Source organism: Dermacentor silvarum, chromosome 9 (genome assembly GCF_013339745.2).
Source record: "Dermacentor silvarum isolate Dsil-2018 chromosome 9, BIME_Dsil_1.4, whole genome shotgun sequence".
Taxonomy (NCBI): domain Eukaryota; kingdom Metazoa; phylum Arthropoda; class Arachnida; order Ixodida; family Ixodidae; genus Dermacentor; species Dermacentor silvarum.
Window position 1 is genome coordinate 94,234,480 of NC_051162.1, and position 26,306 is coordinate 94,260,785.

Consider the following 26,306-nt stretch of genomic DNA (forward strand, 5'->3'; position numbering starts at 1 on the left):
TCACAGGCGCCTTCTCGTGGTCATCGAGTCTCTCTTCATGTCGGTCTACTTACGGCGCAGCACACCTGCTTACTTAATCAGCTCATGTTTACTACAATTCATATTGCTACCAAAGCCGCTCACCTTACTTCGTATGGCATTGCTGTGTTGCTATCGCATTCATTGCTTCGCCCTTAGGGCGAAACTGTGACATTTTTTTATATGCAGCTGCATCCTTTACAAAGTGCTTTCTGGAGGTATCTTCGAGTGATTGATTACAACATTCAAAAGTGACAGAGCTACAGGGTATGCTGTAGCAGAGAAGTCCTGTATTTTAGGTTTTTCGGCCACCCGAGCTTCTTTAGTTAGAGTGAAATCTGTAAACTACAGCTGCTGCCACACGTGAGCGCAATCAGAACAAACACGCACAGCACTCTTGCTTATTTGTTTATGAGTAACGTCCTCGTGCACTATCCTCGTCAGTGATATTGAAGGAATGTCTTCCGCTTTTATGCCGTTCTTATAATCTCCCGTCGTTCATGGCCGGCTGATCCCATGGATAACGTGAGTGGAGCGCTGCTCTGACCACTGATGAAGCGCAAAAGGGAATAGCAGTGAAAAAGGAATCGCTAAAAAATTGCAGCCCTCATTTGCTCCACAACATTAGCAAATTTTGCCGGTGTTTTCAAGATGCCTTGATAATGTCGACAGCTGCCGGGTCTGATGTTTCGAAACCAACTTAAGTATCAAACTAAAACACTTTGCAATAGTCTCTGAAACCCCGTACTTGCCAATGACAAGTGTCGCCCTGTCATGTACGAAAAGCGTGTGGTAGAATTTCTACAACTATAAGAAATAGGCACCAGTACTGCTACAAAGACATAAAAAATATGCAGATCGAACACAACATATTGGAATCTATAGTGAAGTTACCCACTTTAGTGAAGCGGGTAAATAATGCTTGCCAACTAATGGTGACACGTACAATTTCGTTTACTTTCGTGCTATTGCAATGTGTAGTCTCATGAAGTGTTTCTTTGTCCACCACAAAGGTCCAAAACTTATTCCCATGCAATTTTTATGTCTATGCACTACTACAAAGCTCACAAGCTATGCCGAAATGCGAGCACCAAATCAGACAGTGGGAGACGTATATGCAGCGATGTCACAAGGATGAAGACGATGTACGGTGCCTGTCGAAGAAAGAATGGTGATGACAGGTGTGTGGACAGAAAAGTATGGCACGTACAATGCAACATTTAAGGATTCTGTACCCCTTGTGTCCTAGTGGGACAAGCCGATCCTGGAAGATTGGCCAGGAACAGGCACACAAGCAAAGACACACAGACGGAGTAGCTAAATTTATAAAAATCTATTAATAACTTGGAGGACGCTTAAGCTTCGCCTTCAAGAGTGGAACGCTATAGCATTCAAAGATCCCTGCCTGCTTCTGACAGTTCCTGGCAGCTGTAGCTTATGTAACCGTCATGTTTACCAGGAAACACTGTAGCGAACGCTATGCACGAAGGCGAGCTTTCTGGTAGAAACGTGGTAGAAACGCAAAAACGTGGTAGAAACTTGCGTGGGTCGATTCCGGAGGTAGTGCACAGCCGCGCCAAAAGAATTACATCATTTTCAGGTTTCTGTTATTGTTTCGCACTTTTAATATTTCAGTCGGAGAAGATTTAACATAAAAGGCATGTACTGTCGGTGTTTTGTTTCGTGGCATTTGCTTGTGGGCTGTCATTCTCAAAATTCTGAGGAATAACTTTGTCAAGAATGTAAGACAAAGTGTGAGCAACTTTGGTGATAGAATGGTGTGGCAATATAACCTGCATATACCGCATGTCATATAGCAAGGTGGGGCATATACATATACCTAAATATATATGGGATGATATTCTCCAACGGACAACGCCACTGACGTCCGACACCGGCGCCGATGCCGACACCGAATTTTCTGCGACACCGGCCCCTTACCATTATCACATTAACATAATTCATCATACCATAAACAGATCCATGTGCTTTAGAGATGGCTGCGAGCGGACATTATATGTTATGATTTTATGTAAGAACTTATTTTTTCGTTACTTAACACAGAGGTGGGCGTACTTGGTCAGTACAAGGGTTATTTTGGCCACTTTGTACATACTTTCATATAGCCTTTATGTGTGTATAAATATACAGGGTGTCCCAGCTAAATGTAGCCAATTTTTTTATAAAACGATGGAGTGTGCTAGGAGGCTCAAACCAACTCAATGGTGTTGAGTATCGCGTGTCCTAGTCTGCGGTATTTTTTTCGTTTCACAAAGTCAATTAATTAGTACAAACTAATTGCCTAACTTTTTAAATATTGGCTTCACCAAGAAAGTGCCAATACGAAAGTTGTAGATCACATTTGAAAATGGCCGACTGAAGTGTTTGCAACTAAGTACCATTGATCGAGCTTCATGTAATTGCCTTTAAAGAAAGCCCCCGAAATACAAAAACAAGCACGTCATAGCACCATTATTTCAGTGCTCCCAGACGAACGATCAAGAAACTAAATCCGCATATCCGTACAATAGTTCCAGGATGGGCTTGGCGTTACCGGTGGCCGCAAGGTACGCACCAGCAACTCTCGCTAGTAAGATAAGATTGCGAACGAGTAAAACATGACAATTGCATTTTCCTCCTGCTTAAAGAGTTCTGCCCTCAACATTTACTCAAGCCCAAACTTCTTCATTTTTTTTATTTATTTAGATATCTTTTTCTTGCCTTGTTTGTTCGGGCTTCATTCCACATGTGGAGCAAATGATATGTTTATGCCACGTCAGCTCTAAGCGCGACACACCTTTATCATCGCCGCTCGCTCTGTGCGCCCGATTGCGACAGGGCACGCGAGTGAGTCTCGAAAAAAGCATGCCAATAATGTCCCTTACTGGTCGGTCGTCTGGGGGTTCTGACATAGTGTCGCTATCACGCGCTTGTTTTTGTATTTCGCGGGCATTCTTTAAAGGCAATTACACGAAGCTCCATCAATGGTACTTAGTTGCAAACACTTCAGTCGGCCATTTTTAAATGTGATCTACAACTTTCATATTGGCACTTTCTTGGTGAAGCCAATACAGTAAAGGCTCGATGATACGAATCTCAGGGGGTCACGAAAAATATTCGTATTAGCCGAAATTCGTATCATCGAAACACAATTAAAACTACTGTCGAATCTCGATAATTCGAACTCGAAGGGGCCCGAAAATTTGTTCGAATTAAAAGGACGTATTTTTGAAGTATTCGTGCACCATAGCACGATGCACGAACGGTGCGAGTCGTGAAATATCGCGGCGCGCAAGCGCATAGCAAGCGCGGGCCACGAAACTGCCCACGCCGGCTAACGGTCGCTTCCCGATAACGACAGAAAACGAAGCTTCAGGGAGCGAGCGGGCTGCGCCGGCACACGGGTGCACGCGGAGGACCGTCGAAGTGAGGGAGGAGGGCGGCAGGGAAGCGGATATGGCCGCGTCAACTCCGCCGCTTCGGTGGCTCCCCTCGCCCTCCCTCTCAACTCCCTCGTAGCTCTCTCACCTTCGACTCCGTGCGCACATCTCGCTGCGCGCCCGCCGCCGTGCTGGCGCCAGCTTATTTTAGCTGCCCCCTGAAGTTTCGTTTTCTGCCGTTATCGGGAAGCGAGCGTTTGCGGGCGTGGCAGTTTCGTTGGCCCGACTGTGCCTCCGCCGCTGCTTCCCTCTGCGCTGCTGCCGCAGCGTGCAAGGTCAACATGTGACTAGAAAATGGAGGAGAAGGGTTCACTGCCATTTTATCCGCGTGGCTGAGACATCGGCACTAGTGTGTGCTAGAATACGGTTGTCTAGAACACTCTAGTCGGCACGTACACGCTTGTTCCGGTGCGATGCAGAAACGGCGACCTTGCAATTTGAGAGAGGGGGAAATTTCCGCCGCGGGTTATTTTTTTTTTTCCCCCGTTCCTTCGCGCGCGGCATTGAGGGGTCTCTCCTGAACTTTTGCTCTATGGCGGTGTCGGAGCAATGCCGGTCGGAGGCGCCGCCGCGTTATTTGGCGCGCTGCTAAGAGCATTGTCGGTACGCGGTATGTTCGAAGTAAGCGTGTTCAAATTAACGAGATTCGACTGTAGCTAAATTAAAGAGTCAGAGGTGAATTCACTCAGGCACATGTACGTAAAAAGCATTTATTTCTTGAAGCGCCACCGCTTCAAACTCTTCGCGCCCAGTCGCGGAGTCCGCGCTGTCCGGCGCCGCGCCTCCGCACCAAAAGAGGAGAGAAAGCGCGTGACTGCGCGCTGTTCTCTTTCGCGGCCGTCGGTGGGGCGGCATTTATTCGTATCAACCGACGCAGGCTGAAAATCGATTCGTAACAACCGTTCTCTAGCACGTTGCAAAGTAATGGGGCGCAGCCGGGACCATGGAAAAATTCGTATCATCCGGAAATTCGTATTAGCCGTGATCGTATCATCGAGCTTTTACTGTATTTAAGAAGTTAGGCAATTAGTTTACACTGATTAATTGACTTTGCAAAATGAAAAAAGTACCGCAGACAAGGCCACGTGATCCTCAACACCACTGAGTTGGTTTGAGCCTCCTACCACACTCCGTCGTTTTTAAAAAATTGGCTACATTTAGCTGGGGCACCCTGTCTATGTATATATACAGGGTGTTTCAGCGAACACTTTCAAAAATTCTTAAAGGTTGCCTGTGGCAAATAGCACAATTCTAGTTCATGAGCTGGTCTACTCGAAGAGGCGGACATTACTTGCACAAGAAATAGAAATGCATAATAGGATAATTACCAAAAATTCACTAATTATGTTTTTAACTAATTACTTGATGGCCCATATTGCAATTTACAAATTGTAGCCGTGAAGTTCGCAAGGTGATCTTGGAACGAATTCTCGGGATGACACCAGTTTCAAGATATTAATTCCCGAATTTTGCGGAGAAATGCATTGGCATTCGAGTTAATTTCTTAACAAAACGTGACTTTATGCATTGAAGCACAAACTTTACTGGAATGCCAATGCATTTCTCCGCAAAATTCGGCAATTAATATCTTGAAACTGGTGGCATCCTGAGAATTAATTTCAAGTGAAATTGCCTTGCGAACTTTACGGCGACAATTTGTAAATTGCAATATGGGCCATCAGGTAATTATGTGAAAACATAATTAGTAAATTTTTGTTGATTAGTTGATTATGCATTTCAATTTCTTGTTCAAGTAATGTCCGCCTCTTCGAGTAGACCAGCTCATTAACTAGAATTGGGCTATCTGCCACAGACAACCTTAAATAAATTTTGAAAGTGTTCGCTGAAACACCCTGTATATCTCCATTCACAAGTAGGTACATCCGGCAAGACAATAACCGACCGAGCAGCCAGACAGCCACGCCGATTCCGGGAAGGTGGGCAAAAAAAGCTCCGCTTTAAAAATGAGCCGAGTTGAAAATGAAGGGAGGAAGGAGAGGTGGTCGTTCTCACTTTCTTTCTGCTCCTCCATCTGCGCAGCTTGCACCTCGAGCGAGATCTTCTCGTCTCGTGCGGCCTTCACCTGACCCTTGAGCTCTTCGATGACCTTGTCCTTGGCGGCCATCTCCTCCAGCTTTGCGGCTGCACGCAACAAAATGTGAACGGGTGGGGCACGCAAGGCTGCAACTTCACTGCTTTCGCTTAAGGGGAAGTTTAAGCGAGGAGACAATTTCCCGATTCAAATACATGTGAAACACAGAAATTCCATCATTAGGCAGTCATTGAACCGACATTAATGAAAATTGTTGCACTTCAGAGAGAAAGCTGAACACTACCAACCGTTGCATGCAAAATTCTGATATAGGGCAGCACACTTCTCACGAATATTTTCAAAAATGAAAAAGTCGAACAAAAAAAAAAAGAATTGTGGCATAAAGCTTACAAATCCATAACTCTGAACCAGAAATGGATATCGCAGTTCCGTAAACTGCGGCTGCCAGGGCATCACAAGTGGCCAAATGTGGTAAATCAATTTGCAGCTCATATGAAATTGACGCAACAGTTGCAGAGGTTTTGCGAAAGTTCTACTCACAAATGACTAGGCTGATATCAGAGCACTGTACGATACATCAATTTTGTTTGCTTAGATGTTTCAGTAGGTGCAGCTTACAGATTGTGATATCACTTTTTGTTGCCTAGCTAGAGTTTTGAAACTTATGCTTAGGTTCTTTATTTAATTTTGCAACTTTCAAGAATTCAACAATTTGCAAAAACAACAGATGGCTTAAATAAAGGATCTGTTGCCTACAGATAATAAATTTTAACCATATCTTTCGAGTGCAACAAACCTCAGCAAGTTCAGCAAAGTGGAAACTGACCAAAATTATTTCTGTGTTCACATGTATTTAGATAGTAGCCCTCGAGGTAAGGCTTCCCCTTAAACCTCCACTAGAATATCACCAGCTTGCATTTGATATGTAAAGCTGTAAATAAAGCTAAATTTTCCCGCAAACTGCCTGTGCAGCCTGCAGTCTTGGAGGTGACCCTACTAACATCCTAACAACATTAAAAAAAGAATTTTTCCCTTACAACAGCTTGGCGTTCTCTTGAACTTAGCAACAAGATTATTTCTTTTTGGCTCACATCGTGGTATGTCCAAACTTATATTTGCCAACAGGTGGCAAAGTTATCTCTTTCACAGCTTTGCCTCCCGATGGTGATGTGCAATTACAATGGTGGTTTATTATTTTTTCCTGGACAAACCAAGTGTTTCACAGAACAACGTGGACCAAGAAATGCGATCTTGCTGCAAAGTTCGAGCCAGTACAAAGCAATGGTTAAGTGCAAAAAACATTTAGGGCTATTGGCAAGTCACTGCATAACCCAGAATTGAGGTCCATGCGAGACAAACGGGTTCACAGAAAGATGGGAGAGCTGAAGTGATCGACAGTAGTCGAACAAGGGAACGTCTCATGCTGGAGCCAATGTTTTCATGAGGGGACTTGTTGTCATGACAACAAGCAGCTTATGGCAACAAGCAGCTTCCTAAGCAACTACGAAATAAGAAAGAGAAATAAGAAAGAAGACAAGTGTGCACAAATGACTATGGCAAGGTTGAGGAAACTGGAAGTGTTGAAAAAGGATTGAGTAGTCATGATAATGACAAGGTGGGAGTCTGCCGCATGTTCTTCTAGGAATTATGGGATTACAAAAGAACAAACAAATAAACATGTCGATTCCCTCACACAGTGGGAATTGTACAAGAGAAGGTTTAACGAGCCGGCAAGACAGAAATAAAAACTCACAGTGTACTGTGCACAAAAAAAAAAAAAAACAGATCTGCAGCGGACAAACAAAGGTTTTGCTTTAAATACTGTCGCTTGTTGACACGCATGTTGAAGTGCCCAACCGATGACAAAATAACGCCCTCCTCTGCATGTGTTTCCCTTTCCGAATGCACCAGAATGCATCTGGAAATGTTTTCCTACATTACAACTACGGAACGTAGCTGTTCTCGTGATTTCTTGCTTTCTACTTTTTCTTTTTTTTTCGATTCTACTGAGGCCTCTCGCTATACCCTACTCAGCAAGACAGCAGGCGATGTCACGAATCCCCGGATAGTCGGCAAACAAAGCTATGCTTTAAACAATGAATAAAAGAAAACAACCCAGTAATGAACACTGACATATCTCTGGTAGACTTAGTTTTCCCAGAAAGCAGGAAGTCTGCAGATAGAGGTCTTGGACAGTTGAAACATTGGGCTAGAAAACATTGGGCAGAATGTCAAGCAATAGCTTCCAGGTAGAGCTGCCGAGTTACACTGCTGGGACACGCGGGGGGACAGTTACGTGGTGGGGACATTTACTGGTTAGACCGACTGGTTAAGGAGGGACGCAGGGATCCCCTTGCGAAGATTGCAAAAAAACAAAAATGTGGAAACCAGTCATTTTGGCATCTGCAATGCCTAATCTACAGTGTATGAAAACGATTCAGCTGAAAGTTCACTCTAAGTGCCTAAAAAAGATTAATTTGTCAGCGCAGACAGTGAGAAAGGAGCTCAAAACCTCGCAAGGACACCGGAGTTCACAGAGCCATCTTTCGTCTTTTCCGCTGCTGAGCGCTGCCATCTTGGTCTCGTTCGAAAGCTCAAAGCTTCTTGCTTTCCTATTCCCACCCTCCTCACTTACGATGAGTACAAAGAAAAAGCATAATCATAAAAAGATCAGAGGCCAATCTGACGAAGTTAGCGATGCATGCGACTCTCCTATTGGCTCAGTGCACTAACATGCTGAGAGGTGCCTCCCAATTTGCTGCTGCTATGGCAACTGGTGCGCCGATGCTGCTGGCAGGGTGCTCGCCAGCTGGGCCTGCTTCAAAAACTTTGTTGATCCGCCATTTCTGATCGAATCTGATTGTGATCTGATGTGATTGCGGTGTGATCACATCAGATCACACTGTGATTGTAAGTGGCGAATGAACGCAAACAGACAAAAAAAACGTTTAAAGCTGGACACTCGTACACAAAGCAAAACACAAGTTCATGTTGGTGCTACAATGTGGCACTGCTTCAATGATGGGTCTATGTTACAGACCATATCAAACCCTTGCGAGGACACATATCACGCACTGGTATCAAGACCGGCCCACGAATTCTCCAGGATTGACTGATCTTCATTACACTGCATCTCGGATCAGCGCAGTTAACTCGTTAACAACCAATGAAAGCTTCAATTAATAAAAAAAAATCGGTAAACAGCTTTAATGTCTTAAGAGGCACTGTCGATCTGGTGGACTTAAGTTTTTCCCAGAAAGCACGAAGTAAGCACGAAGTAAGCAAGGATAAGCTAAAACAGTGAAAAGAGAGAGTTGGATTAAAAGTTGTATAAAAGCTATCCACAGTTCAGATGTACCACTGGGAAAAGAAAGCAATGAGTACAAAATATTTGATTTTTCAAAATACAAGCCCCGACAAAGACATGTCCCCTTGTCGAAAACGTTGGCTCCAGCCCGCAGATTTTCTTGCTTTTCTGCCTAATGTTGATCACTGCGTGGTAATGCTTACTGCTGAACAAAAGACGAGGTCAACGAAAGAAACACGAACGACATCACCCGTGTCTTTGTTCACATACCTTTCTTTGGTCGTCACTTTCTTTAGCAGTAAACAAGTCATGCAGTAAATAACCAAACTAGGCCAAGCCCAAGTTCTTCTACAGCATGTCGATCACCAGAATTGAGGGAGTTGGGAGGGTCAGCTGATCGTGACTAAGCTCGTGAATCGTTTTCGCCGCGGTCCGCAAAATTCCGTTCTTCAATCGCCGCGTGAGATGGAGATGGAAAAGCCCCGGGTATGAATTGATGAGCCAATATGGGGGGAACACGAGAAAAAAAAAGAACCTTGCGACGAGAGAGCATCTTCCATCTCCAGGGCTTTGAGCTGAAGCGCACCTTTCTCCTCCTCAAGCTCGGCTATGCGCTGCTGCAGAGTCGTGACATCCGACGGCGTTGCATCCGAGTTTCCCTACAAGAAGGAGACAAGTACACTTAAGTGATATGCAAGGACTTCACAAAACAAAAGCAAGCTCTTGGTACAACGTGGGTTCGAGCTAGAGCAGACCTCCGTTATTTAAAGTCCAGTTAATTCGATCCCGACTGAAGGTCCTGCTGGCTCATGCTTTGTCAGGTTACTGCGTCAGCCCGTACTTTTCAACAACTACCACCAGTACGCTGCAAATCAAATGCAATACACTATCAGATTTGACTGAATCATGTGTTTTACAATACTGCTGCCTGGAGAACAGCTAATACACTGCGTGCGGAAGTTCAGATGGGCAGTTCCCTCTTTTAGGACCATTCGCCCGGCACTGGATATCCAACCAACTAAAGGTTTCAGTCAATGCTACCAGAAAATAGTCAAATTCGTGTATGTATGAGCTTGAGATGTTATAGCTTTTTCTTACTATTATTTGAACATACTGCAGGCCCATCACACCTCATGCAGGAATGTGTACATGAACAGGTTTTGTTTGCATCAACAACACAAAATTCATGCAATTATTAGCGATGATAAACTTTCACAGTGAGAATTGAATGCATTGGATGTGATTTAGAAAGGAATCAACGGTATCACAACACAGCGATGTTTGGTAGATTATTCCAATAAGACAGAAAAAGGGAGTACTTGTGGGCATTAATGCGACTTAAGAGTTGACGAATTGCTTTTCAATGGTTCAGCCTCGATGAGAGCTTAAAAGGCGCATGCAAACAATGAGATCTCGGTATTTTGAAGTGACCATGGTATAAGAGATACATAAGTTTTATACTAGAAATGATTCTTTGTTGTGAAAGTGGTTGCAAGTTTTCCCTCGTAAGCAAACCGGAAGCACCAGACTACCTTGAGTAGTCTGAGTATGTGAATCTAATAGCTAATGTTTGTATGCATTCTATTTCGCTGATTAAGTGTTTTTGATAGGGACGCCAGATTAAACCGGCATACTCTAAGCTTGGCCTGATTAGTGTCTTGTAAGCATTTACTTTGACATGTATGGGAGCTTTATGCAATTTCCTTTTCAAGAAAGACAGTTTTCTTTCAGCTTTTTGACATATGGCTGAAATATGGGGTTTCCAATTAAAATCAGATGTGAGGGTAAGGCCCAGATATATCATCTGATCACTTGTGCTAATTTCGGTGCCTCCAAGAGTATATACAAAATTAAGTAGCTTTTTCTTGTTGGTAAATGAGACGCAATGAGTTTTACATATCTAATTTCATATTTAAAGTTTAACAGCAAGAGCAGATTGACTGCAGTGATTTATTAGGTTCTATTTCATTGCATGTGTTATGTACAACTGTATATAAAAGACAGGCGTCAGCAAAGTCGCATCTGAACGGGATATTCGACAAAGAACTGGAGGTCATTAATATACATTAGGAATAAGAGGGGTGCAAGAACTGATCCTATGGGAATTCTGGAATAAACATCAAGTTGTTGCGAGAGATCTCTGTGCCACACTTTTGTCTTTGGTTTTCTAAAAAGCTAGAAATCCGTGATACTATATTACTTTGAATGCCAATTGCAATTTAATCCTGATGTGAAACTACATCGAATACCTTAGAGAAATCCAAAAATACTGCGTCTAACTGGCCATCATCATTCATTGCATTAGCTGTGTCATTAGTTATTTCATTGAGTTGAGTTATACTTGAAAGATCTGATCTATGACTGTTGACTGTAAACTGGTTCATTAACTTCTGAGTGAGTTATTATGGCTTTAGAGATTATGTTCCATTACTTTACAACAGCTTTGTGTTATCATTTGAACATATCAGAAAGCATGTTTCTCTTTCTCGGAGACTGAAAGACTGAACCTCTAGGAGGCTGACCGCTAATACGTGGGCAAAAAAAAAAGGTCCGCATGTGACGTCCTCGGTACGTCCCTCTTAGGATAACCTAAAATATTATGTAAACTTAAAAAGTCCGCCCGTCTGGGAAGCAGACACACAACGATCTGGCACGCCACCTCCTGATGCATGTTCGCAAAAAATATTTCACATGCTGATTTAACATTCCAATCATGTCCGTGATGGAGCGTTTTTCGGGCCTTGCCAATTAGGACGTCACTTGAAAGTCGACCAGACATCGCCATTGGGATGCGGGACAGGTGGATTCTTTAGGGACGTCCATGGGACTTTCTTATGTCGTCTGGGTCTGTCATTCTAATGCTCTATGCCCGAGACACCATGGCTGGTCGATGAGCTACTTGCCTAATGTAGCATTACATAAAACAGCTTTGTTATTTGTTTCGCAAACCTTCTTTAGTTCCTGCAGTTCACGTTCAAACTGCTTGGCTCGACGCCTTTCGAGCGCCCTGGCTTTCAGTATCCTGTTGTCGGTCTCCCGCGTCGTCTCCTGAAGAGTCTTTTGCGTTTCCTCCAGAGCCGCTGACTTCTGTTCCAGCTCTTTCGTGAGGGAGTTAATCTTGGCTGCAGGCAAGCATGCAAAGAGAATGGCAAATAAGTATCAGCATTGAAATAATGAACTGTCTCACTGAGCACAAATATGAATTGAAGATACCAACGCCGAATATCGAATAGACTGCTGTATTTTTCTGGGATTTATACATAAAAAAGGTAGTGCAGATAAAAGTAAAGTAGAACCTCATTGATATGATCCCGTCTTGTACGATTTCCCAGTGCCAACATTCGCGATAGAGAACACAAAAAATTACCCACTACAGTTAAGCTTCTTTTTTACCGGATCATACGTCCCCAAAAAACGAAATTTTTTGGCACCAACGTTCAGTACATCACCAAACTGCGATTGTACGATATGTTTTCCGGCTACTAGATCCCATGTAAACCAGAAAAGGAGCGAGGCACGTGTGGTCGAGAACAGTAGCTGTAAGCCGCAGCCGCTTCGCCACAATACTTGCCCCCATGTCTCACGTGAAAACACCTCCACGCACTCCATTTCTTATTCCAGTACCAGCAAATCACCTCTCACGTCATCACATGCTGCATTCACAGCTATCACTGCCAACCCTATTGTGATAAGCATCTTCCTTAATCAATTTCACAGCTTATGGGGCGTAGTGCCGTTGGAAGCATACTGCACGCTTTTATTAGGCAATAACCCAAACACGCCACTGTTCCCTGCTGCAGGCGGTGCGAAGTGAGCATCACGTTCTTATCTGCCGGCATGGTACAGTCAGACCTCAATATAACGAACACGGATATAACGAAGTAAACGTAAAAATTTCTCGCCAATATTAGTGTGTTGCGAATATATGCTTAAACGAATATCAGATATAACGAATGTATTTTTGTGTCAGATACGACTTCGCTATAACAAGGTCCAACTGTATTTCGCCCTCACCCACCAGCTCGATTTCATTTAGGTTTCCCGTTGCCGTCTTAAAACTACACAACAGGAAAATGACAATGTGTGTCTCGGGTCGCACGAGCCCTACCAGCTCAACGTTGGCATCTCATGCCAGGACAATCGCACCGAACGACACCATCAGAACTTTTCACCAAAATGCTCCACTTGAAGAAGCAGCTGACCCAAGCCAAATTGAAGGAGCGCAAACGTAAGATTGCCGACTCTGAAAAAATGACGTGCATCTCGCGCTGCTAGGGCCCCACAAGCTCTAAGCGTGTCTGTCGGCATCTCGTGCTGCAACAATTCGTGGAACACTTCACATTACTATAATGTCAAGTTCAGTCGGTAAAATTTTTTTGGGTGACTTCGGATGTACGTTTTCCTAGTTGGTACCTTTTTTTTTCGTGTTTATTCCCAAAAAGTTTGAACGAGGTTCTACTGTGTGCAGTAAAAAAATACAATTTATTTCCTTCAGGGCACGCACAATTCTATCAGAAAATTTTTTCAATTGGGGGTTTTGTAAACCAGCAAAAAGGTGAAAGATCACCATTGTTTCTAGTCAGCTGACAATGAGCACTTCAAGTGGCCAATGGACTAGATCAAGAGCTCTTTTACTTCAAATTATAATTTTTGTTTGCCCTGCTTCGTCAATCCCCTTATCTGAAGCCTCTTGCGAGTCATAAATGCCTCTGAGATGGGTAACCATACACAAACTTTGCTTGCAACGTTACTCATTTACTTTTCTGCTTATTTGTTTTTATGCTATCATATTTTATATATTTTTATATACCGTATATTCTTATGTTACAAATGTTTATTAAATTACTTTCTTATGGTGTTTAGTGTTTGCCTTGGTTCGTATCATCTTGTTTGAAGCCTCTTGTGCATCATATGTCTATGACACAAAAAGTAAAGGTGGAAGAAGCTGCAACGGTGTGCACTGAAGTCTCGGAGGCAACAGCTGTCATTCGCATTTTACATGCTAGATGGCGCCACAATGTCACGCTGCTGATAAAGCACAGGCGTCATCAGGTGCGCACTATCTATGCCTTGCAAGTTCATCAACATGCACCTGAACCGGTGATTGATGAAAAAGAGCATATGCATCAGCAGCACAGGAAGCACAGGAGACCTGAACTTCAGCCATTTTTGTTGCAGTTTTACGCTGAGTTTTTTAGACTCATTGGCCTTTTTAGGTTTGGTGTCATTGTCACTGCGCAACTTATCCTTTCCACATTTCTTGCTCCTCAGAAGGCAGGGAAATGTACCACGCCTGGCTTTCGCAGACGCACGACAGGAACACGTGGCTGCAGAGTTGACGTGAGATGGTTGATGTTTCACGCTTAAGAACGGCCCTCGCCTCGTCGTCGGAAGGCGAGGGCAGCTGTGCGTGATGTAGTTCAATGTCCAAAACAGAAATGGCTCGATGGCAACAAAAAAACTGAAGAGTGCTCAGTGCAATCGTGTTTGCTACTGCAAGTCTTCGACCTGCCAGCAATTAGAACATGAAGAATGATAAGTACTACACAAGCACTTTTGCATTTCGCCATTATTGAAGTGTGGCCAGAACCCACAAGTGCATCTGTTGACGGCCTAAAAAAAATTTTACCCTGAAATGCAACTGCCTGGTCTGCCTTCGCCTTCTCCACCGTCTCCTGGAGTCGGACCACCTTCTCTTGAAGCTCCGCATTGTGCGTCGCCAATTGGAACCTGGCCGACTCTAGCTTCCGGAAGCTTTCCTCCAGATCCACCACTCGGCTCTTGTTCGAGTTGAGGTCGGCAGTGAGGGACGCCTCCCGCTGCTTCCATGACATTTCCTGTTATGATGTTGAGAGCAGTGTCAATTTTATTCGTACTGTTGGCATCAAAAGCTTAGGAGGCCCAGGTTCGGCAAAGAAAAAATTTCATTCTGTTAGGTCATGTCATGTGGGCCACACAAGCTACTGCCGTCTGCAACTCTAATTGAAGGCTATGTTCCCGATAACAGTCAAACATCGTTATGACGAAGTCGTGTCCGACACGAAAATACCATTGCTATTGCCTATATCCGTTACGAGCATATGCTCACAGATTATTTCGACCCGCTGGTGTTCCTTAAAGCGCACATAAATCTACATACATGAGCATTTCCACACTCCACCCTTATTAGAATGCAGCGACTGCAGCTGCAAATCAAACCCACGACATCGTGTTCAGTTGCAGAATGCTAAAGCCAGTGCCCCACCAGGGCAGATATACCTTTTTCTGATAACACAATACTCATATCTTTCCATAGTTCACTTACACAACACTGCCAGCCATAGAGAGCTAAAAACTTTTCAGGGAAGTACACTTAGCTGGCCATGTAAAATTTCCAGAATAGTGAAGAATTCCTCTCACAACTACACTATTAAAACACTATAACCTAACCTTATCAATCGAAGGCAGCACAGAGAGTGCCAAGGTGGGAAGCTCTGGTGAACATCTTGTGAAACATTCCGAGGCAAAATGGTAACTTGTGGAAGGAAAGGCGGTCAGAGGACAGGTCTCAGGAGAGCAGTGGGTAACGAAAGCAGGACAGGAAAAGATGTGACATTGACTTGGGCATCGCAGAAGAACAGTGACAATGCAAAAAAAAAAAAAAAGATGAAGAGCCAATAAAAAGCACTGTTAACTTAGTCAAGCACAGGATAGTCTAGACAACGCAAAGAAGTATGAAAGGCTCACTTTCAAAAGCAAGAGAGAGTCCACGCCAACCAACCAAAGCTCAGAGAAAAGCAAGAAAGGTGCATAAGGAGTGAACTGCCAATCAATGCGCAGCCAAGGTAACGCTAAGCAAAGTGCCGAAGTTTAGTTACATGCACAAGGCAAGGAGATTCGAAAGGGCTAGCGTAGTGCTTTCGCAGGGCATTTTCTTTACCTGTTCTAAGAAATTCTGCTGCATTAACCGCATCTCGGTCCGAGTGTCGTCCAGGTCGTCAACAACAGTCTTGCTTCGAAGACTGAGGTCTTCCGTCATGAGCTGGATGGTCACAGAATGCACGAGGGTGCATGAGAAGGGTTGGGTTGAGCTCTAAACCTGAGGTACCATGCATAGTATTCTAGTGGCAGTATGGAAATATTTGCCACCAAAATGCACAAAAGTTGGCACATCGAACAAGTAGTTTGGGTAATGAACCCAATGAGAGAGGCTGGCTTTTAGATCTAACATATGGTGCACAGCTTTCAACCACAAGAGTAATCATTTTTGCTAACTGGCACGAATGTCGGCACTTCAAACATGTAGTTCAGGCAACCAATTCAACAGTCATGGTAAAGAATCTGTGAACAGTGCACAACTGCAACCATGGCTACTGATTAGGGGGATTACTTTCGTACATAGAGGATGCAAATAAAGTATGCAAAAATAATTTATTTCTTTTAAAAATGAAACAATAAAACTGGCAATGTAATGTAAAAAATAAACATAACAGGACAGAACCTAGCGGGCAAAATGCAGACAGCTGGTCAAATGATTGTTAATCATCATTTTGTGTTGTTCATCACTCAATGCTATACAACTTACGTATATGCTATGGGGTATGAACTGCCATTCAAATGGAATCAGGAGAGGAGATAGTCTGGCTTCATTTCTAGCTAATGACCCGTCTATCACTTCACAACCTCAATTACTATTACCAGGAAGATGCACTAACAAAGGGTTTGGAAGCTGGTGCAAGTTCATTATTCTTTTAAGTTCATCATTGGATTTTACATCCCTTGGCTACACCTGGGCTCCAAGAAGAGCAATCAATGAAGGGTCTTAGACTAGGTTTGACTGCAATAAATTGTTAAGCCGCTTTCTGTGTCGCTTCTTCTTTCAAAATGATTGTCTTCCCCTTTGAAGTTCAAAACTTGCAGCATTAAAAGCTCCATAGAGCAGCAGAAATGCAACTTCTTAAAAAAATATTATGCCAACAGCTTCTTGTGCATGTTCACAGTCTATACATACCCTATTTTTTTTGGTGTATAAGACGCATTCTTTTTTCAGAATTTTTCGTCGGTGCGTCATATTTACATTTTTATCCCCAAGCAAAGCTGCCATCAGAACCGGATTGGATGCTATGGCCACGCGACGTGCGCTGGGTTGTGTCCTCTGGCAGTTGCTACGGGTCGTGTGCGTGCTATAGAGGTACCGGGTTCGTTTCGCGATCAAGTTGTCGAGTGCCGTGTGAGAAGGACGGAGCAGCAACGCAAGCGGCGGCAGGACAACCGCGAGGTGAATGAACCCCAAAGTCGTCGCATCTGCAGATCGCTTTCAAGATACGGCGCGTGCCGCTGTGCTAACTACGCAGTTGCTAACAGAGTACAAGCCTCCCGAGCTGCCTTTGCGCTTTCCTCCCTTGTGTGCGATTCGGCTCACCGTCGCACACTTTCATTCGCACATAAACATACGGCACGCGGGGACGATGTTATCACCCTTGTATTTATACGAAACATCGCAGTGACCACGACGGCAGAAATGCACCTGGAGTGTCTATATCATTGCTATCGCAATTATATGGCACCCATACGCATGTGCGTGACTCGCGTTCACGAAGTGAAACGTCACTGCAATTTTTTTAAATCCCTTAACGATTGAACAGCTGTGGCTTATACACCGATGTGACTTATATATACGTTTTTTTTTTTTGTTTTTTTTAACTGCCATTTTGAGGGGGGTGCAACTTATAGACTGGAAGATACAGTATATTGCTAAATTGCATTTTCACCATAAGAGCGAGACTTCCACACATTTTAGCTAGAACAGCAGTCACACATATAACAGTATCATTCTTTTTTTTTGCACATAGACGATGCATACCTGGATGGCCTTGCTGCGTGCCTGAAGAACCTGGTCCTTCTCGCGGAGATTCTCCTGCAGGTCCAGGATCCTCCGCTCCAGCTCGAGAATTTGGTTGTTCAGCTCGAGGATCTTGGAGTCCTTGTACACCATGTGGGCGTACAGACGCTCTTCTTCCTTGCTGCTGCCACCGCTGTTCCCACCACCGTCCTGCCTCTGGCCAGAAGACTGCATGCAGACGAGCCACTTCTGGCATTGGCTACTCTACCAGAACACCAGAGCCAAAGTCTGGAGAGTACGCGTGCTGAGCATTCAAAATTGAACCACCTTAGCTAACAAGCAGTTGCAGATCCCGCGTAACTTCTAAAGTTATTCCAGAAAACCCCTCAAACCCAAGAAAAGCCTAGCGAACTAGTGATTCAAAACTATCAATAGTATTATCAATACCAATGATAGTTGAGTCATTATGAGATATTGACTATAAATAAAAGGTATCGCTGGTACTATAGATGGTATCAGACCACATGGTGTACCGCACATACTGTTTTTCTGCATGTCTTTCTGCGTGCACATAATGTTTTCCTGCACGTGTGTATCCACACGCTATGCACGCGCAGTGGCCGCAGAGGTCATGTATGGCAAAGCCTACCGTACTGCTCTGGTTTGCGGTCCTTCTAGGTTCCACAGATTAAAGGGACTGACAGACTGATTTTTAGGGACCCAGTTTTCTATGGCGCAACGAGGAAGTTCATCCTCGGAAGTGTTCATTCCTGCAGCAGTTACTTCCAAAAGCACATTGTAATTCTGTAAGCAGAATTTTTCGATCTGAGCATTCTCTAAAAAAAATGTAGGAGTCCCGATGCCAGCAACCCTCAGAAGTGAGAGCAATGCCGATAATCCGTTTTGCAAATTGGGAAAGCAGCACAATGGGTGGCTTTTGCAGGACGAAGTGCAACTTTTGTTAGCCATCTGCATTTCGGCTTTTTCAAGCACTTTTGAAAGAACAAGCTGCTGAAATGAGTGCTCTTTGCTGTACACATTTTTCTATCACTTCTTTTTTTTTTGCTAGGTACATGCCTACGTCACAGTTTGCGCCTGCCATCCTTATTCTGCCGATAGACAAGCCAAGCCAATTCATCCAAAATGAAACCACGCATTTGCAAGTGACGGCACAGTAGCACCCCCCACCATTTCAATGTGTTCATGATCGCAAATATATCATCGATCAAAAGAGCCTCAACAATTTGGAATTGGAAGTCCCAGCTCGCACGCAAGATCAGAACCTAAATCCACACGAACAAGTGCCTAAACATGATGTTTTGACGGACGATGGCAGCAAAAGCGACGACCGAGATTTTGAAAGGTCCCCATCACTGCGAGTCGTCACACGAAGGCAGCACCTCTCTTTTACTCACAATCGAAGATTTAGCTGCACATTGTAAGTTAAAAAAAACGTATAATAAAAAAAAGTGTATTGCATTGCAATATTACAACAAAACCCAGAAGCTGTGTATACTAATGGAAGGACACGTGATAGGGCATCCTATTTGTTGTCATATTTTTGCTACATGGGGAGCCAAATGTCATTTTTCTCTACTTTTTGTGAAGAATTATAATATACAAGTCCTTGCTTAATGAAGAAAAGGGTGCTCGTTTCAGTCAATATGAGACACAATCTTTCCATCAGTTGGGCCATCTCGATTCACATTCTGAATGGTCGTCAGTCCCTTTAGGTAAGGGAAGCAGCCCCCCCTTTTGTGTTTGTTTCATTCCATTTCCGATTGGCTGCTGCACCATCCGACACAAGCCCAGTTCTCTGCTTTGCCCATTACCGCAAAATTTTGTGTAATATCGCTAGCCAACAATTGCAAAACTATTGGTAGCACTGTCAATAGAAAATGTTGCTGGACCAACATTATAGTACTATCAGTATTTTTTTTTTTGCACTATCGACAGTTTCAACAAATAAAACAATCAATAGTCGATTTAGTGATAGTTTTTCATTACTTATAGTGACAGAGCAACTTTTGTTGCCAGTTCTTATTACCAAATGGCTCCTAAGTCGATCAGGGTAGCTTTAAGAGCTTGTCAGTAAGTCATAATTTAATTTGTTGTAGTGCAGCCTGCTAAGAATCTGAAAAGCCTTTTACTTGATAAATGACACAGGTGCTTGCCTACTCCGGCATTACCATGTACATTGACACAATGACCGTTACTTAAATCTGTTCAGGTAAATAGCCTGTTTATTTACCTCAACACAGAGATAAAATTATAACATTGTTCAGAGTTTTCCTGTGCTGGTTTTTCGTACTGCATTGTAGTGCAGTCTTGTGGCATTTGAAACATACTTTGTGGGTGTTTTTCATTGTCGGTGATAACACAATGGTCCCACACAAAGTACTATAAATTTTCTTGAAAAATCAGAGGCAACTTGATGATCATTAAATTTATGATGATGATCATATTAATTTATGGTGCAGGGTGAATTTGAATTTAAGTCAGGGCAGACTGTTTTTTCTCTCAGTCATTTTTGTTTGATTTTGAACAGGATAAAACCTAATATATTTGTAGATTGACACATGGTCCGAGGAGGAGGTACAAATAGTACTATCACAGAAATCCATGTAACATTCACGATTCCCATAGTGGCTTAAATGACTAGAGACAGACTTTTCTCGGGTAATGTCAGCAAGTGGTCTGGTTTCTTATCTCTGCTATACAATATGCCATTTATGTGTTCTCTAAGAAAAACCTTCTTGTGTGCACACGTACATGCGTGCATGTGTTGTACATAGCTGTACCTTTTCTATGTTATGAAACCTTATCGTAACCATATTATCTTTCTATAACTTGTACATGGCCTCATACGCTTATGTAAAGAAATAAACAGAACTTGAACTTGTGCATAGTGATGTGTCATGCCAAGTGCAGCAGTATTGAGACCGATAGGCTGTTCCTGGGCACTACAATAAGCATTGACTGATACATTCATTGACCATCTGAAACTGTTATACACAACAACAGAGTTCTCAGCAGCAATCGTTTCCTCCAAGATTTGCGCATGCCACCAGGTTCGAACGGCATGCGTAAATCTCGGAGGCCAGGCAGCAACCCACCTGTTTCGCTGTCTGGCCACCAGGAGTCTCCGCGCTCTCCATCAGCAACTGGTCACGTTGAAGCAGCTGCTGCTCAAGCCGCTCGACAGTGGATTCGTATGACCGCTGCAATGTTTGCATCTCCTGCTCCTTCTTGTGAAGCTGCGACTTGGCCTCGTCCAGTTGATGCTTGAGGACCCGGACACGACCCCTTGACGCTTCCACAGATGCGTCGTGGTGTGGAGTTGTGGGCTTTGATGCATCTTCACCTTGTTCCTGACAAAGTGTAACGGAGCCCCTCAACATAGTGGCATTCGAGTAGCAACACAAACTGAGGTTTGACCTAAACATAATGTTACAAATACAATTGTCCAAAACCACGACAGTATACAGCAAGATATAGGCACGGGAACTATATGAAATACCTGTAACCTTCGTAGAGCCAACAAACCAAAATAAAAGTTTTTCTGAACCTAGTTAAAGATGTAACTTCATGGCTGTTTCCTTGATCACCCCTGCTAAGAGCGGACGACCTTGTACATAGGCCAAAATATTCCAGAAAAGGCATGCACTTTATATAGTCAATCACTAACGGTTAAAGAATAGAGAAACTAGTTCATCCACTCAGAATACTGAATGAATTTGACATGGGGTGGTATCTTATCACCTTGCACCTGTTATATACATCAGTCTAACCTATCACCTACTATTCCAACACAATTACCCAATTAGTCATTAAACAGGAGACATTCACCTCATTCACCTGCCTTTTCCCGTTCTTTGCAATCATGACTCACTGATCACAGACATGATTTACTTATTATTATTGCCTAAATGACATAATTACTACTGTTACTTGAGCCTGGTAATCCAAGCTTGGCGTCAGGGTTTCGAAGTTCCATCCCCCCCCCCACCACCTCTTCCAATGATGCTTTGCCTCTCCGAATGACATTTTTTTACAGCATCTACATGGATTTCCACCACCAAGATAAAGTTTTCAACGTGCATAGAAAAAGACACAATTGCAGCCTATAGGACACACACACAAAAAAAGACATTGACGACAACAAGGGTGACACAGCAACTCAGCAATGATGCACGTAGCATAACATGCTACAGCATATAGAAATTGCAATTTTCAGGCTTGGTATTCAAGAAGGAAACATACACATCCAAACCAAAGTTAATAAGCTCACTAGGTAAGGCAAGTACCAGGCAACGACAAGCACTCTTACCACTTCGGGCGACGCCTCGTGCTGAGCCTTTGCTTGGTTTGTTAGCTGAGCGATTTTAGCCCTCGACTGGAGCTTCAGTTTCTGATACTTTGCTGCACTGTCCTGCAATGGGTAGGAAAAAAGAATAGGAAAGGGATTAAAAAATATGAAGAACAAAATAAAAAGAAGCCAGGCAAACCTCCAGTTCTTTCTCTTTCTTCTTGAGTATCTCCTCATTGGACCTGACAATGTCCTTGAGCTGCTGGATGAGCAAGTCCTTGTGGTCGGGGTCGTCCATCGTGGATCGTAGAGGTCACGCTGGAAAAAAAAGGAAAGAACCGAAGGTAGAACCGGCACAAACTCTTCAGCTGCTAACTGGGGTGGCCCAATCCAGAGTTCCTGTAAGTGGTGCATAACTGGAGCTACACAAGTAGCAAGGTAATGTTAGATAAACAAAATGTGTTTTCTTCAATACAGTACAAGCTGTAGCACTAATAGGGCACAATGCAAAACCAACCTAATCTAGCTTAAGCTAACCAAGTGTAACCTAACTGCAGTGTGGATTAGAGATATAATATGCGCAGACAACATTTCAGCTCAGACAGAATTAAGAGTTTGGCAGGTTATGAAGCGTGTGAAGTAAATAACCAGTTTCTGTCAGTGGCACCTTACTGGAGCTATACTAAGCCAGGTTACATTAGAAACAGAAAATATGTTTTCTTCAATACAGCACAGTACAAGGACACTACGTAAAACAAACCTAACCTGACTTTGACATAACCTATCCTAACCAAATCTAACTAGCAATGTGGATCAAAGATGCTTAGCTAACACTCTAGTTTAGATAGGAAGAAACAGAATTCGTCATGCTATGGAATGCATCGAGCGTGTAACCAGGGATCTGTTAGTGCAGCAGAATGGATGCCAAGAAAAGGGAAATGTAGGCAAGGGCAAGAGAGGATTCAATGAAGTGATGCGTTAAGAAAATTTGCAGGCATAGGATTAGTTTGGTAAACACAAATTAGGTGTCACTAGGTATCCATGGGAATCTATGGGAAAAACCTTTGTCCTGCAGTGGACTCAATTAGCTATAGGCTGCAGTGGTCAATGAGTCGCAAATGGCTCAGACTTCCAAAGAGGTAATATCAACAGAATGGGTTTAAATGCTTTCAACAACAAACACAGCTGCTACAGCATCCTGATGCTGATGCCTAGGATATGGAATCAACCATGACGCTACCTGAACAAGATAAACATAACTGTGCTGAAACCAAAAGCAGTTTAGAAAGCACCGAAGTGCTGCACATGCCACTTCAATTGTACAAATGTGTGCATCTAGCAGCTGGTGTTTATTTCAGATGCACAGCAATACTGCATTACATGATTACTGATGAGATTTATCTGTGCTGCTCCAAATGGAAACTGTTTGACAAGAAGCAAGGTAACCTGCAGATTGTTTGTACACTGTGGCTGACTAACGTGCTTTTGGCAGTAGGTTTTCATTAGTAGTGTTGCCTTGACATAACTATTATCTAATAGTTTCACACTGTTAACTAGTGTGAGGGAATGACGTCTTGAGGGGTGTGACACATGCATAAGCCAGCCACTTATCGTGTTCCCTGATAAAACCTAATAACTACATCTTCACCGATAGACTATGCCTTCTAGAAAAAATACATTTATTATGATTAAACATTGTGCTAATAGAAAATGACAAGTGAAGTGAAAGAATGGCAGGGGTATTTTGCTCTGTCGGTGTCTTTTTCCACGAGCCCAATGTCTATGTCAACCAAAACCACTTAGATCAGCCTGTGACTCTTTGAAAATTCTTACTGTATGACTTTATTTCTCTTGTCATCTTGCATTTCTGAGGGTGTGCGTGTGTGCAGGCGCAAGCATTGTTGCGAAGGGTATGTAGATGTTGCTACATTCGAGTATTTTAACAAATTTAGGTTAGCTGCGCCGCTAACCTGCCCAGCTTACTACCCTACTTTAGCAAAGAAACCGACAACCTTCGGAACAATTGAGGCTGCGAGAAACACGTTCATCATTTAGGACAGCTGCCGTACAGACGAGAAAAGGTTCAGCCTTCTCATCTCATTCCAAACCTCTACGGGCTTGGTCTCGATGACGCTTATAATTCCCTAAATTGATAATTTTCTTGCGTCATGCGACATGTCAATCCCTTTATGCGCAACGTAATCAGCAGCGTCGTCTAAGATCTGACATTCACGCGAAAAATCAAACCGCAAAGTTTCATTGCAATCCCGAGAGGCACATATTTGAATACAGCAAATTATGTTTCTGTTCCTCGATCACATTCAGCGTAAAACGCGGCGTGACCGGTCCCCAAACGACAATAAGAAGAAGAAACTTCCCGTGTTATTCGAATATATCTGCTCTTCGACAATACGACTAAAAACATTAAAACAAACAAAATGCTGCAGTTATCAGCACAGGGTTATCGCATGAGCTCCTAAAGCTTTTAGGGTCAAGTGGAACCTAGATACAGCAATCGGCGATCGCAAATTAACGCGAAACTTGTGACAAGCAGCTTAAGCTTAGCTTTAGCTGACGAAATTCGAACGGCATTCAGCCCGCACCGCCACGTCAGTTACAGCCAGATCGGCTGCCCCTGGCGCTACCCTTCCACTAAGTGATAATCAGGTCATTGTCACCGCCAAGCGCAAAATAGAAGCAAACGAACAAATAGGACGTACCCAATTTCGAGCGGCCGGAAAACATCTGTTTGCGTGTCGCTGGACCGCTCCCTCCAGCTCTTTCAGGACACATTCATCCTCCTTCGATCATGCTGTCACCGTAATTGAACAGTCACGCTTAAGCTCTCGCTTTCCGGTCTGTTAGCGAAGCGGCGCGGCGATTCACTTTATTGCAAATACGATCGCTAAGAAAAACTGGCTACGTGGTCCTCTTTCGCTTTTAGGGTCGTCTACATGGGCGGCGCCATAGTTATTTGTTCATGTGACCTTCCAACATGGCGACAACCACGCAGAAACGAAACCGAAACTGCAATCTAGAGAAATGCGCGTTTTAGAGGGATTATAGATAAGTACGAGACTTTGCTGCCATAGAGTTACACCTCTATGTTTGCTGCGAAAGAAAAAGGCTTACCTGTTTTAGAACTAGCAATTGAAGACCATGGAGCGTTGTTGGTCATGGAGGCCATGGAGGGGAAAATGTAGCAGTGGCGTCGCGTTGCTCTGTAGCTTGCATGCGGTACTAAAACAAGTCACGTACGAAGTTTTGCAAGCATTCTGTTTTGTTTTTATTCAGCGTTGTCCAATTTCATAAAACCATGGCTAGTTTCTGCGCCGCAGTTTTGCATGGTTCCGGAACCGGGGCATTGCGATTGCGCTGGTTGCAACTGCAGGGCGCATCAATATATACTGTCGACAGCATAATCTTCAAGGTCGCACAACACACACACACACAACACACACACACACACACACACACACACACACACACACACACACACACACACACACACATATATATATATATATATATATATATATATATATATATATATATATATATATATATATATATATATATATATATACACACACACGACAAATGCAGTGAGTGAGTGAAATAACTTTTATTGGAGGTCCGGCGAGGACGCGAACTCGTCGCGCACCCGGCTAGTCCCACGTCGGGACCGCCAGGTCTAGCCTACCGGCCCGGTCGCGGGCAGCACTCTTTCTTTCCTCCGAGTGTGCTGTACCAACTCAACTGTGAGCTAAGATTTCTATGTTACACCATGCCTCTCCTCCTATAGTACAGGATGATGCAATTAAAAGTCTACAACACTTTACGCTACAATGACCGATGCAAAACATCGGCAGAAGGAAAGTACTTTACAGGCGAAAAATGGTTTAATGTAAGCCACAAATTACCGTACAAGGCTGACATCCCCCAACGCAGCCACAGATATACAAGGCTATGACTACTATATGCATCTGAATTTCACGAAACGAAACTTTGCATACACCGACACAGCTTTAGAAGGCAGCGGCATATTAGGCCCCTCAAAGGCGGATGCATACGAACCTCCACCAATGGGCGCGTACTAAAGACTTGCGTCATAAGCCGGACGGCCGGTGCCCCCGCGGGCGGAGTACATGGCAGCCCGCGCTTCAAGCCGGGGCGAGTCGCGTCAGCGGGACTATTTCTTTAGTCGCGGAGGAAATCGGCTGCTGCGCTTCGGTCATCTGGGCGGGGCCTCTCCCGTCTTTTTAAGTGTAACCCTATAATATATATATATATCATAAGAAGCCAACAATTAGTATTCAATGAGTGTGTGCAAGTAATTTCCACTATGTTGCTCTTGG

The 26,306-nt window shown here is 43.6% G+C and overlaps 1 protein-coding gene across 4 annotated transcripts in view; it reads right to left on the bottom strand.

Annotated features, from left to right (window-relative positions):
* The window catches only part of LOC119463362 (golgin subfamily A member 4), a 47,794-nt gene extending 22,865 nt beyond the window's left edge, over positions 1–24,929 (bottom strand). For 2 of the 4 annotated variants that reach the window (XM_037724175.2, XM_037724177.2), the window contains exons 1-10: positions 24,669–24,929; positions 22,148–22,266; positions 21,970–22,071; positions 20,756–21,010; positions 17,661–17,867; positions 15,738–15,839; positions 14,448–14,655; positions 11,768–11,940; positions 9,354–9,477; positions 5,472–5,600 (exon numbers count right to left, since the gene is read on the bottom strand). In XM_037724175.2, coding sequence (XP_037580103.1) covers positions 5,472–5,600; positions 9,354–9,477; positions 11,768–11,940; positions 14,448–14,655; positions 15,738–15,839; positions 17,661–17,867; positions 20,756–21,010; positions 21,970–22,071; positions 22,148–22,246 — 1,399 coding nt within the window. In that variant the 5' untranslated portion in view covers positions 22,247–22,266; positions 24,669–24,929. The remainder of the gene's footprint in view (positions 1–5,471; positions 5,601–9,353; positions 9,478–11,767; positions 11,941–14,447; positions 14,656–15,737; positions 15,840–17,660; positions 17,868–20,755; positions 21,011–21,969; positions 22,072–22,147; positions 22,267–24,668) is intronic. The other 2 variants (XM_037724176.2, XM_037724178.2) reach the window with 2 other exon arrangements.
* Positions 24,930–26,306: the final 1,377 nt, after the last annotated feature.